Source organism: Protobothrops mucrosquamatus, unplaced genomic scaffold (genome assembly GCF_001527695.2).
Source record: "Protobothrops mucrosquamatus isolate PMUCROS unplaced genomic scaffold, P.Mucros_1.0 scaffold_137, whole genome shotgun sequence".
NCBI lineage: Eukaryota > Metazoa > Chordata > Lepidosauria > Squamata > Viperidae > Protobothrops > Protobothrops mucrosquamatus.
Window position 1 is genome coordinate 140,753 of NW_015386213.1, and position 14,590 is coordinate 155,342.

A 14,590-nucleotide genomic window follows, 5' to 3' on the forward strand; every position below is an offset into this window, starting at 1 on the left:
CAATGCATTGATTTATATTGTATAGGCTTTTCCACAGATGTTTTGTTTTGTTACTCTCTGTCAGAGTCTAACATTGGTAAATAATGTCTTTTTTTTCTATCTTTCCTATTCAAGATATTATTTCTCAAAGCTTGACTATTTTTCCTTAATACTGATTATAATATATATCATTGTCCTGTTTCAAGTCAGCTACAAGAAACATGTGGAGTCATCACTGTTTTTAATCTAATGATTTTAAGGCATGTACTCTTATTTGAATAAAATACAAGACATGATTCCTAATGAATATTTCATTCCTTTTTTCCAGATCCAAAAGAAACACGACTTCTTCCTTCAAAACCAAAACCATCAGACAAACAAGAAAGAAACAAGACTAAACCTGGTAACTGCATTCTGATAAAATTCATGTAGATGAGATTTTTTGAAATTGCTATTCAAAATCTAACTGATGCAATATCTTAAAATACATCGACATAAACTTATTTCAATTAAATCCATAATGGCTCATAACAAAGCTATATGAAAAGTAAGGGTTTTTTCAAATAGCCAATATCTTAAGTATTATTGAGTATACTACTTGCTAGTTAATTTTTTCTTATACAATTCTTTCTTATATCACTATCAATGGTAATATTAGGGTTTTAAATTTTAATATGATATGAACAAGGTGTTTTTTCTTTCTCTCTTTCTTTCTCTCTCTCTCACTCACTCACACACACACAGAGAGAGAGAGACACCACCATCACCACCACCACACACAATTGCTGTCTTCTAAATTTGATACAAGGCTTCATGAAAAAGTGACTGAGGAAAGTTTGGCCTCTCTATTTGCATAAAGAATTATGTTTCTTAATTTTTGATTTGTCCATAGTCTGTTATTATTTAATAGGTTAACTAAATCATAATGGAAGGAAAAGAAAATGATGTAGGAAAAATGAATAATAACTTTCTATTCCTCTCATATTTCTTTTTCTCAAGCTAAATAATAATAAATGATAGGCTGGCAGGACTCTTTATGTATTATTTTTAGAAAGATAACTGCTCAGCAATCCAAAGAATATTATGTCTCTTAGAAAGCAAGGACAGCAGACTTTCTAGGATACCACTCCCATCAAGCCTAATCAATATGACCATTGATCATGGTTTATTAGGATTAGAGGTGAACAACATCTAGACAATCAGAGATCAAATAATCCAAAAATTGCATCTACCAAAGCTTGGGACTTTCTGAACTAGCCGCAGGAACTTTAATTCCTGTTTAGCTACAAAAAGAATTCCCATAAGGAATGTCTGAATATAATCTGTCCTTTTAACTTTGGTTTGGCTTATTACTAACAGAGATGGAGAGGACTGTTTACCCCTCACATCTGCATTTATTTTGCAGTCTGAAAGATAAGATTTTAACAATAATTGGGATTAACAGTTAGTTACTGATATATTTTGGTTTCTTTCCTTTTGGGTTTTAGCTATTCAAATTACTAAAAAGGGAGCCAGAGCAATACCATAGAGCCAAAACAACACGGCGATATAAAGCATACAAATCTTTAAAAAGCATAAGGATGGGGACTTGGTCAAAGGCAGTGTCATCTGGCAATACAAAGTTTATGATGGGATATAGTCAAAATCACACTGAAAACCAAATGGATATGAATGAAGTATAGACAAGACTACTATTATTAAGACATAAACGTTTGAGTTAATAGCCAAGTCTTTATTTTGTGCTAAAAGAAAATTAAGAATGACCTCTAGAGAGCATTTCAAAATTGTCATAAACTGTTCTTTGAACAGAATAAAAGGATACTAGGAATACATTCAATTGTGAATATTAATACAATGAATAGATGGTAGTGTGTTAGGATTTTTTTTTTTTGCAATAATCTTGCTTGATATTCTATTTCCAAATCTGGCTCAGAGAACTATCTAACTGTGACTGTGTCATTTCTTTTGTTTCCTGTATCCTAACTGTAGCATATCCAGAATCAATTCAGCTTCACAATCATGTTTCCAATTGTTCCAAGATACTATGAAAGGTTTATTTATCTATACCTCGAAGTTAACTGGAATGAACATTTATTCACTTACATTTCATGCAGATTTATAAATCAGTGTGTATGTGTATGGTGTGTGTATGTGTGTGAAGATACTACATAAATTCTCCACCTAAGTATAAAAACTGACTATACAGAATACTACCTCAAACAGACTTCTGTATCAGAGCTTATTAATTCTAAATCTCCTGATGTTAAAAATTTAATCTTCCTAGAACATGTGTAAGATTGCTTTGATGGTCTAGTTAGTACTTTCTGTTTTGAACATTATAATATTCCATTTAAAAACAACACTTGGGTACACTTAACCTATTTAATTATTTTGTTTTAGCTTCATCTAAACTGAACAACAAAGTGACAGTCACCAAAACTCCACATTTGAAAAAAGGTATAGGAAAACCCACTCTACTAAAATCAATACAGAATCATAATTTGGCTGATCAGTTTATTACCTTGAATTAAAAACATAACTCTGTCTGGTCCTTGAAATACTGAACCATATTTTAGATTAATAGAACAGAATATTTGTAGCCTAAGATTGAACTATGCGGTCCTTGGTGCTTTTTGAGTTGGATTGTTTTCTTGCAGACATTTCATTACCAAAGAAAATAATATCATGAGTGCTAGATCAAACTAGGCAACTTTTGGAGAGCTAATTTGGTGTAGTAGTTAAAACCAATGAACTGGAATGAGGAGAACCTTACCTTTAGTAAACATAGTGAAAATAAATATATCATTGTCTCCAGTCAATTCCTAATAAATTTGACATTCCTTTTTTCAGTTGTCCACAGAACAACACCAGCCCCTCCTAGAACTAGAACACCAGGAAGACCATCCTGGAGTAAAAAACCAAGAGGTAACTTAAATATTATTCCTCATATTGTTGAAATGTTTAGTAGTGGCATCTTTATTTTGTTTAATGGTATACTTTGTGGCCCTTTGCTTATCTCTGTAGACAGATAAATAGAAAACAATAATATAATTGTGAAAAAATTAGTTGCAGTTGTACAACCAAATGCCAAGAAATAAACCCATTCAGTACACATGTATTTGATGTTCTGTTAATGCTTATTTCACATTAATAAAGTAACAATAGCTGCAAATAAAAAAGAGATGTAATTTGAACCATAATTAACCCTTAACCATGACAGATTCTTACTGTAATTATTAAAGCATAAACATATCCTAACTTTTGGATGTGCCATAATTATTTCCATATAGATTTTGGGATGGAGGGCAAGAAAAAATCTAGTGGTTCTAAATTTTCGCTTACTCATTGAAAATATTTGTCAAGACCCAGCAAAATAAATTGATTTAAGTAAGACAAATTGTTTGGGTTTTAAAAAAACATTTTTTTTTGTTTTATATTTGGTCTGAAATATAAAACTGTTTCTGTTTCATACTAGAATTTGATACAGGCTTTCATTAACCATCCATTCCTTACTAATCCTTAAATCAAAATAAATTTTATATTAAAAATAAAGAGGCAACAAATATTGTGCCTTTGTATAGAACAGTTAATTTTATATATTTAATATAAAAGAGACACCATTTGGTGTAGTGGTTAAGGCATCAGACTAGAAACCAAATCTGAGTTTAGTCCATTCTTGGGCACAAAACCACCTGAGTGGTCCCAGACCAGTCATTCTCCTTCAACCCTAGGAAGGAGGCAATGGAAAATCACTTCCAAAATCTTGTCAAGAAAATTGCAGGGAAGCCAGGAGTCAACAATGACTTGAATAAATATGTACAAAATAAGCTGAAAAAAAGTGAAAGACCATTAGAATATATTTAAGGACTAATCTTTCTTTTCATCTCATTACTTGCAGATTGTTCACTAATTTCAAAAAGAATCAAAACTATAATTTTATTTTTCATCTCTTTTTCAAGCCTTAAAAGATAGCTACATAATATCATACTTAGTTTATTGATCAAAAAGATAAAATTATGTAGTATTCATGTATAGCATCCTAATTTATATTTAAAATGTAAATAGGAGAAATAAAACATTGGATTGTGTATTATTTAGTGAACTCTATTTCTCTATTTTTATGCTTTTTTGCCTACTGTTGTGGATGATTCAGGTGTATTCCCCTGTATTATCACATTTTCTATAAAAATATATCCCTAGAGGAATATCCAGACCTTTTTCTTCTAGATCAGGGGTCCCCAACCTATGGGCCGCGGCCTACTACTGGGCCATGGCCTACTGGCTGGCCAGTGCACGCACTTACTCCCACTTGCACTAGCACCCATGGACCTGTTTGCGCATGTATGCAGGGGGTGGCTAGTCCCTGTGCACATGCGCAAATAGGGCCGCTAGCGCGGAGGCAAGTTTGCATGGCCCGTTTGCACATGTGCATGGGGCTAGCAGCGACCGCTAGTGCCTGCGTGCCTGCACAAATGGTGTCGCTAATGCCGTGCGGGTGTGCACTGCTCTGTTTTCGTTTGCGCGCACACACATTTTCCAGCTGCTTTCTTTCTCTTTGGGCTGCCAGCAAGAAAAGGTTGGTGACCTCTGTTCTAGATGATGCAGCTATTACTTGAGAAATTTACCTTTATGGCATTTAGTCTGACATTTGCTCTTGTTGAGAAATACATCCCTGACTAATGAAGAGAGCCAATTCCAAGTTAATGGGAACTTGGGCAAAGTATCTTTGGGCATGGACTCTCATCTGTCAAATCAGTCTAATTGTTTACCTGGCTGTAATGTCCACACTTCAAACAGCAGTAGATGAATTGATTGGACATTTTAATGTGCCAAATATCCATGACCAAATACAACTTCTCAGAAAATAAACTAAGGGAAGTTTGAGGCAGCACCAACAATGGACTCTGCCAGGGACCTCAGACTCCGAGAATAGCTGAAAGTTGTTAGTTGGTGATATATCTATGGCAATGAAAGCTTTTCTGTGTAAGGTTTTCCATTTTAGATCATTTTTCAATTGTCAGACAAAACATTTCCATTTTGTTTTTGCACTGGTATTTGGAAATTTAAAACAAGCTGTGGATTGTCTTGCAAAATTGTTGAGCTGGAATTTCACCAAATAGCTGCCCCAGGAACTATAACCATCTACAAAACTGAAGAATGTTTGGAATAGATGTACACAAATTGAAACAATGTAGATTGTAGTCCCCAGAATTTTTATTTTTTTTTTTAAAAAAAGCTTCTTAGCTTATTTACTTATTTATACTGTATTGGCCAGCCAGTGGAATATGGGCAGCATACAAAACTAGAAAAAACCCCATGTAAACAGCTAAAAACATTAAATCAGACAGTCCCGACCATACTGCCCTAATAAGCAACCCCCCTCCAAAAAACAAAGGGCCATTAAACAAATAACAAACTTCAAACTTGACTTGGCACCAAAGCCAGGTTTTTAAAGCTTTCTGGAGCCCTAGGAGAGAAGGTACCATTCTTATCTCTGGAGGGATGCTAAAGGATAGGGGCTGCAACAGAGAAGGCATGCTTCTTAGGTCCCACAAGATGGCATGTTTAATGGAGGGAACCTTGGGCACACCCACTTAGCTGGAATATACTGAATGGACAGAACATTTGGAGATAAGAGCTCTGTCAGATATCCAGGCTTTATGTCAAATAGGGCTTAATAAGAAATAATCAGCCCTTGAACTGCATTTGGAAGCCAAATGACAAGTACCTGTAATGCAATTTGTGTAGCAGCTGTGTCACATGGGCACACTGAGAGGTGCCTATCTGCATTTGAACTAGCTGTAGTTTCTAGGTAATCTTCAAAGGCAAAGTCATACAGAATGCATTGCAATAATCCAGTTGTGAAGTGATGAGGGCATATGGGACTCTTTAAAGGTCTTCCCAACTGATTTAACACTCAGTCACATTTTCAGAAGTAAGATAACACTGGAAACCAGCACTTTATTTTTTGTAATTTTTTTAAATGATCAAATGTGGATGAGAATCTGATGGGTGCCAACAGAAACATCTGTGAGTGCATTAGCACCCCATATTTGGAATTCCAGGGTTATGCTAAATTACTTCAACATGAAGCTTAATTTAGAGCAAGATTAATTAAAATATTTTCCAAACCACATCACCTAGATAAGTGAAACACATTGCATGACTTATCACTTCAAGAACTGTATAAACAGTTTTGAGCAGTGTATAGATATTAGAAGATGTCTATTATCTACACTGCTAGTTATGCCATACAATGCTGAACTAGGACAAATGTTGTTGACTATAAATACATATGCATAAAAATTTCCACTTGGTGAAAAATGTTCAAGCTATATTCCTAAGAGCCAGAAACACACATGATATGGTCTTCATACTGCAAGATACAACATACATATGTGCTGCATAGAAGAGCTTTTCTTAGTTTGCTTCACTTAGCTCTTTTGAAAGAAAGTATGATAATATCTTCAAAGCTGAATGCATCTGTTCTTGTACAATTAGTGAAACTGAGCAGAGGCAATGTATTATTGTGCTGCCTCTTTTATTATGATCTTTGCATGGGTTACTAACTCCTCCAAAACAAGAAGGGTGGAAAGAATCCTCATCCTATTTTTAGACCAGTATTCCATGATTAAAAAGAAGGCTGCCAGCTGTTTTCTGTCACCATGGTGGTACTGTATGTTACAATTATTGAAAATGATGTAGGTTCAGTTATAGTAAAATGATATGTTTATGGATAAGATTTACTCTGATTATGTTTCTATTGATTTTGTGATAGTCTTAACATGTTTAACATTATTGTTATTTTTCTCATTTTTTAAATTTTATATTTTGTTTCTGGAATTCTTATAACTGATTGAAATACATTATAATGGATTACTAAACTAAGTGAGATAAGTAAATCTCTGTTCTCCAAACATTATCTCACCCACCATTCCTTTCACAATCTTCATGTGGGCTCTGCTACATATACTTATGCTATTTAATATGTGGATTTATGGAGATTAGTTATAACATCAGTAGAGACATGATCTTCATATAGCTTGTGTTTACTGAGAATTGAATCAGAATGTTTGACGCTTGCATTACATTTTTTCTTTAAATGGCTTGACTACTCCCTTTATGACCCTCAAATTAAAAGCACAGGAATAGTCAAATAAATCAGAAATTGAGCAGGTATACAGAAGGAGTATGGTGTATGCATAAGAGAAGTCATGATGAATCAGGTCAAAGGCAAGTACAGTGTAGTTTTCTATTCTCATATTGGCCTATAACCGTGGTGACGAACCTATGGCACGCGTGCCACAGGCGGCACGCGGCGCCGTCTCTGGTGGCACGCGAGCCATTGCTGGGCCGACCTGCTCCCTCCTCCTCTCTGTGCATGCGGAGATTTCCGTAGAGCTGCACATGCGCAGTCTGGGAATAGCCGAGAGGCTATAAAGGGAGCAACTTTCAGCGGAAGCAGGCACGGAAAGCGAGGCAGCCCTATGTGCGTCCCCATGTGCGAGCGTGCCCCTGCCCTGCCAGGCAAGCGAAGCCGCAGCATCTTTGGCAGAAGAGCGCAGGCGGGAAGCAGAAGGCATGAGGAGCCCCAATCCCAGCACAGCCCCTCCTCCCCCCTCGGAAGAGCTGCGGGGCTCAGGAGCCTCCCCCCCATGTCCCCCCACCTGCTGAGCAAGATGCCCTCCTGCCCTCCTGCCCACTGCCCCACCCACCAGAGCAACATTGAGTTGGCCATGCCCAGCCTGGCCACGCCCACCCAGCCTGCCATTTCCACCATAGCTACGCCCACCCGGCACCAGGCGGTACATAAGTGGGATTTGGGTTGTAGTTTGAGCACTCGGTCTCTAAAAGGTTCGCCACCACTGGCCTATAAGAACCCAACACTTAAGATACAAGTAGAATAGTGCTCATTTTCTCAACAATTTGCCTCTGATTATTGAGATAACATATAGCTGTCATGGCTATTAGCTGATAATACTTTTATCCTTATTTTTAATTCTAAGGTGAGAAATTAACAAATGAAGATGTTGCAAAGCCTCTCCATCCAAGCTCTAGTACTAAGTCTAGTATACCAATAGATTCCACAGTTGTAAGAAAAAAACCAGATCCAGGTAAAATGTATTCACTATGCATTATACAATATTTTCCCTGATCTGTATCCAGTGTCATTCTTATTAGATTCATTATATTGCATTTAATGAATAATCATAGAATAATAGATAAAATAATAAAAAAATGGCTGTATTCAAATTCTTCTTCCAAGCAGGATCTTGCTGAATCTTGCCGTGGGTGAAAAAAATGAGCTAACAGTCTCTTAATTGTCTTGCTTTTGGCTCCCTGGAAAATCAAACTGCTGATTTAGTTGTGAAAGAGGGAAGGATATTTAGATAGATGACAGATGACAGGAGAGAGAGAGAGAAAATGACTGACTGACTCACTTATTTTTGGAAAACTACTGTTGAATTCACTCTAGTTATTAAAGTTTGGAAGGAATGCATGGAAACAATGGCTTTAAAAAAAATTTTAAATTATCCTTATTAATGACAGAGAAATTAATTTACATTAATATAACCAGACTTACTACAGCAGTTACAATATCCACTTAAACAAAACAATTGTAATATTTATAAATTAAATATTACAGTTTAGTTCTATTGGATTTTAAACAAATAACAAAGACAAATATTTATGTACATCGTAAGATCTGAAGCATCTGACTACTCAGATACGAAGTGTTTCATACTGCTATTTAGTTCTATCTCAGTTTATCTCAAACCATACACCTTACTCAAGGAGGATAAGCTACCTGGAGAAGGATCTTGAGGAGAGCCTTCTTGCCCTTACTTGCCACTGCAAGAATGCAGTGAACATCCTTTAACAAAAGATCTTCACTGAGCAGTTTGCTAAGTAATATTTTCCCCAGTTTTGATTTTATGAGAGAGCATGCAGGTTGTGTTCACTTCCGCAAACTAACACCACTGCTGCACTATTGCTCCAGTCCATAGATCTTTGCAGCATAAGCAGTGGTCATATTTTTAGAAAAAAATGGGCATTGTGTTTCACCTTGACTTAACTTCCTTTGTGATGACAACCTATTCTGTTACCTACTAATATAGTACAAAGCAACAGTCTGTAATATTCTTAACTGAACAAGAAGCATACATTCTAACAAATTAGTTTAGTTGCTTGCTGTACTCTTGCTTAGTCTGATGTCAGAAGCATGCATTTTTACTGCAAGAAATTTAATGCCTAAAAATAATACCTTTCAGCACTTTCCTGTCTATGTTTTGTGTTCTTTTGCAGCTTTTATCACTGATGCTCATGCCTTAGAAATGTGCTTGACAAGTGTAGCTATTAGCCATTTTTCTCTTTCTGATTACGGTTCCTCCCTTAACACTGGTGTCTTGTAACATTATACAGTAGCTACATTACCTGGTTCTCCACGACCTCCTTTAGCTCCTGCCAGACCTACACCAATACGAAGAAAACCATTGCCACCCAACAATGTGACTGGTAAACCTGGCCGTTCAGGTATGTCATCCTCCTAATCAACAGGGCTTTTTTCTTACGTTTATTGTCATAATGGATACAGCTCTCTTTATATATGCTCAAGGGGTACTTATATTCAGTATAACTAGAAAACAAGTGTTGCCTTGCGACAAACAAATAATAAATAAGTAAATAAATAAAGTCTTTTGTTTATTAAATGCAATTGATAGTCATGTGATCAGTCATCCAAACATTCATTTGAACTATCACAATCTTTTGCAAACATCCTGTAGTGCTTCCTGGCAAAATATTTATTGAACCTATATTATTCATGGGAGTGATGAGCCGTGAAGAAACATCACCTGCATGTATAACTCTTCTATGTCCTCTCCCCTCCCACATATACACTTTTTACCAACATCCTTTTTCCTGTAGAATATGCATACCCACTTGTGAGTAGTTATTCAAATAGTGTACTATGGAGGAGTTGATATTTGATAAAAGAAATATTGCAGGTGTAACCATAATAAATGTGTATTAGAGGGGCAAACAGGAATCCAGTAAGAGATTTTACAGAAATATTTACATATTACTAAATCCTTCAGAAAGGGGTAAATTCAAGTGTGTGATAAGAAGGAACATTTCAGTCAAATGTTAAATGTGGGCAAACAATATCAATACAGAGTTGTGCGCTATAAAGTGCATTTGGAGAAAATTTTCAGAGTTTTCTTTAGAATGGGAATAAATATATTTTGTATAGATCAGCTGAATTAAGTTTACTTGTTTAGGCTTTTAATTGCATACTATACCATGTGCTAATCAATAGAAAATAAACTACAAATTGTATAGATATGGAGTCAGTGGTGGGATTCAGCTAGTTCGCACCACTTCGGCAGAACCGGTAGCTATTTTTTTGTTGCCCAGGCCCAGAATGGAGTTCCGGAAGCGGCATCCACACAGAGAACCGGTTGTTCACATATTTGAATCCCACCACTATATGGAGTACTAGAAACATCTTAATAAATAAACCTATACATTAAACACTTATATTCACTTATATCTGCCCCTCTTTGTGTAAAAAACTTACTCAAAGAGAATATTTTTAAATAATCCTTTTGATTAATGAATGTCTTTTATCATTATGACATGTTTATTTTACAATCAACCCTATGTAAATTCCAATTAGATTCAAATTCTCTTTTCTTCCAAATAGGAAATGTCTTGATGCCACGAGCATCTTCAATTCTCACAACGTCTATAGCAAAACCCACTTGGCCAAGTTCCCTTGTGAAAACAAATTCACCTAAAAAGCTACCTACAGCAGCAGCTTCTCCAGATTACAGTAAGAATGGAATAGCACAGTTCCAAGTTTTCTTTATGTTTTCATTAATCTCAGTCTTGTAGCTTAACACATAAATTAATAGTAGTTCCAATAGTTATGATACCATTCCAAATATCAGTGCGCATTTTTCTTATATTATTCTGTTGAATACCATACTTTACCTCTGCAAACCTTAGGAGTAGCCATAACAGGAGTCCTAACAAGTTGAGTCTAGGAAAGTTGGGAGCTGAAACGGGTTTAATGTTGCAGTTACAACCATTTGTAGTTGGTCCTGAAATATTTGATCCTGGGATATACCTAAGAAAGACAAATATGACATCCAAGACAAATATGCTTTTGTTGAAATTTTAATAAATAACTAACCATAGAACAGGAACAGAACATAATAAAAACTGTCATTTTTCACTGACAAGGGCTATAACATGCAAGGTCCTGCTGGAGCACTTACTTGCTATGTTAATATTAATGAATTTTCATAAATTCTTTGGCATTAGAGGGGAACAGTAAAGCGCCCAAATTTATCAAAGTATGTAGGATGGTTAAAACCATAAAGCATTGTGAAGAACATCAATGGACTTTTTCAAACTATGAAAACAAATATTAAATGTGACTCAATTTTATAAACCTAAAATATGAATATGGTTAAGAATAGATAGATAAGATTGGTAATCAGAATATCATATTTTGGTATGAAAAGGGAAATAAGAAAATGCTAAGAAGTTTGAATAAGGGAAGCTTTTGGTTACCCAAATATAACTTGTTTTGAAACTATAAATTATTGGGATATTTTGAATATGGATGGGAAATTAAAAGCAAAAATAGTATACTGACTGAATAAATGGATATTGAGTGCAAATGCAATTAAGATATGTTTTGGTTAGAAAAGATATTTTAAACTGATATCGTTGATATTATTAGAAAAGTGTAATAAATGCTGATATTTAACTGTATATCTATTAATAACAATAAGAATTGTATTTGCTTAATGTGGAAAAATGTTTATTACCGTAAGAAGAGAGGAGGTATTGGATGGTGTAATATTGGATTTAGTTTGAAGAAGCTTATATGTACCATGGAATTATTAATGGACCCAGTCAACACATTGTCTATTAAGCACTTGTTTGTAAAAATAGAAAATTAATAAAATATTTATTTAAAAAACTCATAAAGCATTGTGAAGAACATCAATGGACTTTTTCACAAATATTAAATGTGACCCAATTTTATAAACCTAAAATAGTTTAACATACTCATGCTAAAAGAATTTGAATGCTTCATTTCTGAATGGTATCTCGTATTGTTCAATCAGTTCTAGAAGCATGTTATAAAATTCCATGCTATTTCAAAAGGACCTGTATATTGAACTAATGATTTCAGACTGATTGTTATATTGACCAATATAAATATATAATGTATAATGTATAACTCAATTTACATTAATTTTATTTGACATTCTTTTCTGCTAGCAGAATATTTGTTTATATATTTCCCTAGCTATTAAGATAAATAGCATGATTTAAAATAAAGAATTAGATCAGTTTATTTTCAGCAACCAAACAATTAGATTATTGAAATACCTTTCCACAAAAATCAGAAAAAACAAAAGTCCTCTTTTTTGGAATTGTAAAGAGTTATAACATCATGAAGTTACTAATTAATTTACTAATTTGATTGCTTGGATTAAGATCATCAAAGTTTCAGCAATTCAAAAAAACATTATTTTTTTATAATGCCACATTTCCTAAGAAAATGTGAACATGATTCCAAGCATGATCTAAGGAGAGGCTTTAAAACTGAGGTATGATTAAAATGAGAGCTTTTGAACAGAAAATGCTTTTACAAGGTAGAAAACTAGAGCTTTCATTAATGTTATGCTATTTTTCTGTGCTTAGATAATCCAATGTTCAGTTCTATCCCTACATCAGACACTGATATTGCAGGCGCACCAAGGTATACAGGTATGTTTAAAATTATCTCATAAGAAAAAAAGTGTTAAGCAATATATGCTATCATTTTTATCTTCCATTTTCTTAAAATAGTTTTATTTAATAAAACTTTATTTCCTTTTGAGCTGACATTCATTTTCATGGATTCTCATTTCAAGATTATTAGATACGTTATGAAGCCTTTCCTTTTATTTTCAATCAGAATAGAGCTGGAAGGGACCTTAGAGGTCTTCTAGTTCAACCCCTGCTCAAGTAGAAGACCCTATACCATTTCAGACAAGTGATTGTCCAGTCTCTTCTTAAAAACCTCCAGTGATGAAGCACCTACAATTTCTGAGAGCAAGCTGTTGCACTAGTTAATTGTCATCACTAAATTTCTCCTTAGTTCCAGGTTGCTTTCTCTCCTTGATTAGTTTCCATCCATTGTTTCTTGTCCTGCCTACAGGTGCTTTGGTAAATAAGTTGAGCCCCTCCTCTTTGTGGCAACCTTGCAAATACTGGAATACTGCTATCATGTCACCCCTAGTCCTTCTTTTCTCTAGACTAGCCAAACCTAAATTCTGCAACTGTTCTTCATATGTTGTAGTGTCCAGGCCTTTAATCATCTTAGTTGCTCTTTTCACTTCTTCCAAAATCTCAACTTCTTTTTTGTCATGTGGTTACCAAAACTGTATTCCATGTTGGTCTTATTAAGGCTTTATAAACAGTACTACTGTTGTTCCACTGTCTTGTTTTAGCTGGGCATCTATTCAAGCAAGAGACATATAATAGGTAGGAAACTAAAATATGTAACTGACCACATTACTTGGTGATAGGAATAGCCAAATATTTTACTGCGGTATAGATCAGCCTTCCTCAAGGATTCAGAGTAGCAGGGCTGAGAGTTGTGGTGGAGCAGTAGTTAGAATGCAGTATTGCAGGCTAATTCTGCCCACTGCCAGGAGTTCAGCCCTGATTGGCTCAAGGATTAAATCAGAATTCCATCCTTTCAAGGTCAAATGAAGGTCCAGATTGTTTGGGGTAATATGCTGACAATGTAAACCACTTAGAGAGTGATATAAAGCACTATGAATCTATGACATGTTCTTTTCTAAGTAGACATCAGAGGGCAGAAAGGATTCTAATCTTCCCTGATTAAGAAGCTTATAATGAAAATATTTTGTGGAAAGCATTTCTTTCTGTGAACAAGTCACTGAAGTAATATATTGCCATTTAAAATAACATACTTTTAATTGCTTATCTTTTCAGGTGATCATGTGAAATACCTGAAAAAAAAAGATGATGAACCTTGTTCTATCACAGATACTATACAACACTTTCCATCTGATATGGAGGACAACAGAGACATGGCTACTAGTGCCCCCAAAAAACCTCCTACGAATCTTACAGTGGTGACTGTTGAGGGATGTCCATCTTTTGTGGTACTGGATTGGAAAAAACCAGAAAATGAAACTGTAACAGGTTAGCTAGATTTTTGTCTTGTCCGGGCATTGTGTTAACATATACACTTCTTCCAAGCTATTTTGAAAAGTTGAGGATGTTCTTCAGTCTATTTTATTAAAATTCCTAATTTTTCTAGATCTCTGATTTCCATTCTAACTAAAAATTATGCCCTAATTAATTAACAGATAATTTTTAGATGGTGTTATGATCCAGGTTGCCTAGGCAGAGGCAGGCATCGATAGAGTCCTTCATTGCTCTAATTAAATGTCATAACAAATGCCCCTACAACACTGGTACGGCTCCACCCTACACTACCCAAAAGGCAGCCACCCTTAGTCCCCCAAACAAAGGCCAATAAGCAACAAAGTCGAAAGAGAAGATGCAAACT

The 14,590-nt window shown here is 35.0% G+C and overlaps 1 protein-coding gene across 1 annotated transcript in view; it reads left to right on the forward strand.

Moving 5' to 3' along the window:
* Positions 1–14,590, forward strand: part of ABI3BP (ABI family member 3 binding protein) — a 127,761-nt gene that overhangs the window by 97,820 nt on the left and 15,351 nt on the right. Inside the window, exons 60-67 of the mRNA XM_029284589.1 lie at positions 308–382; positions 2,380–2,436; positions 2,830–2,904; positions 7,986–8,093; positions 9,403–9,513; positions 10,685–10,813; positions 12,706–12,771; positions 14,008–14,220. Of these exons, the coding sequence (XP_029140422.1) occupies positions 308–382; positions 2,380–2,436; positions 2,830–2,904; positions 7,986–8,093; positions 9,403–9,513; positions 10,685–10,813; positions 12,706–12,771; positions 14,008–14,220 (834 nt within the window). The remainder of the gene's footprint in view (positions 1–307; positions 383–2,379; positions 2,437–2,829; positions 2,905–7,985; positions 8,094–9,402; positions 9,514–10,684; positions 10,814–12,705; positions 12,772–14,007; positions 14,221–14,590) is intronic.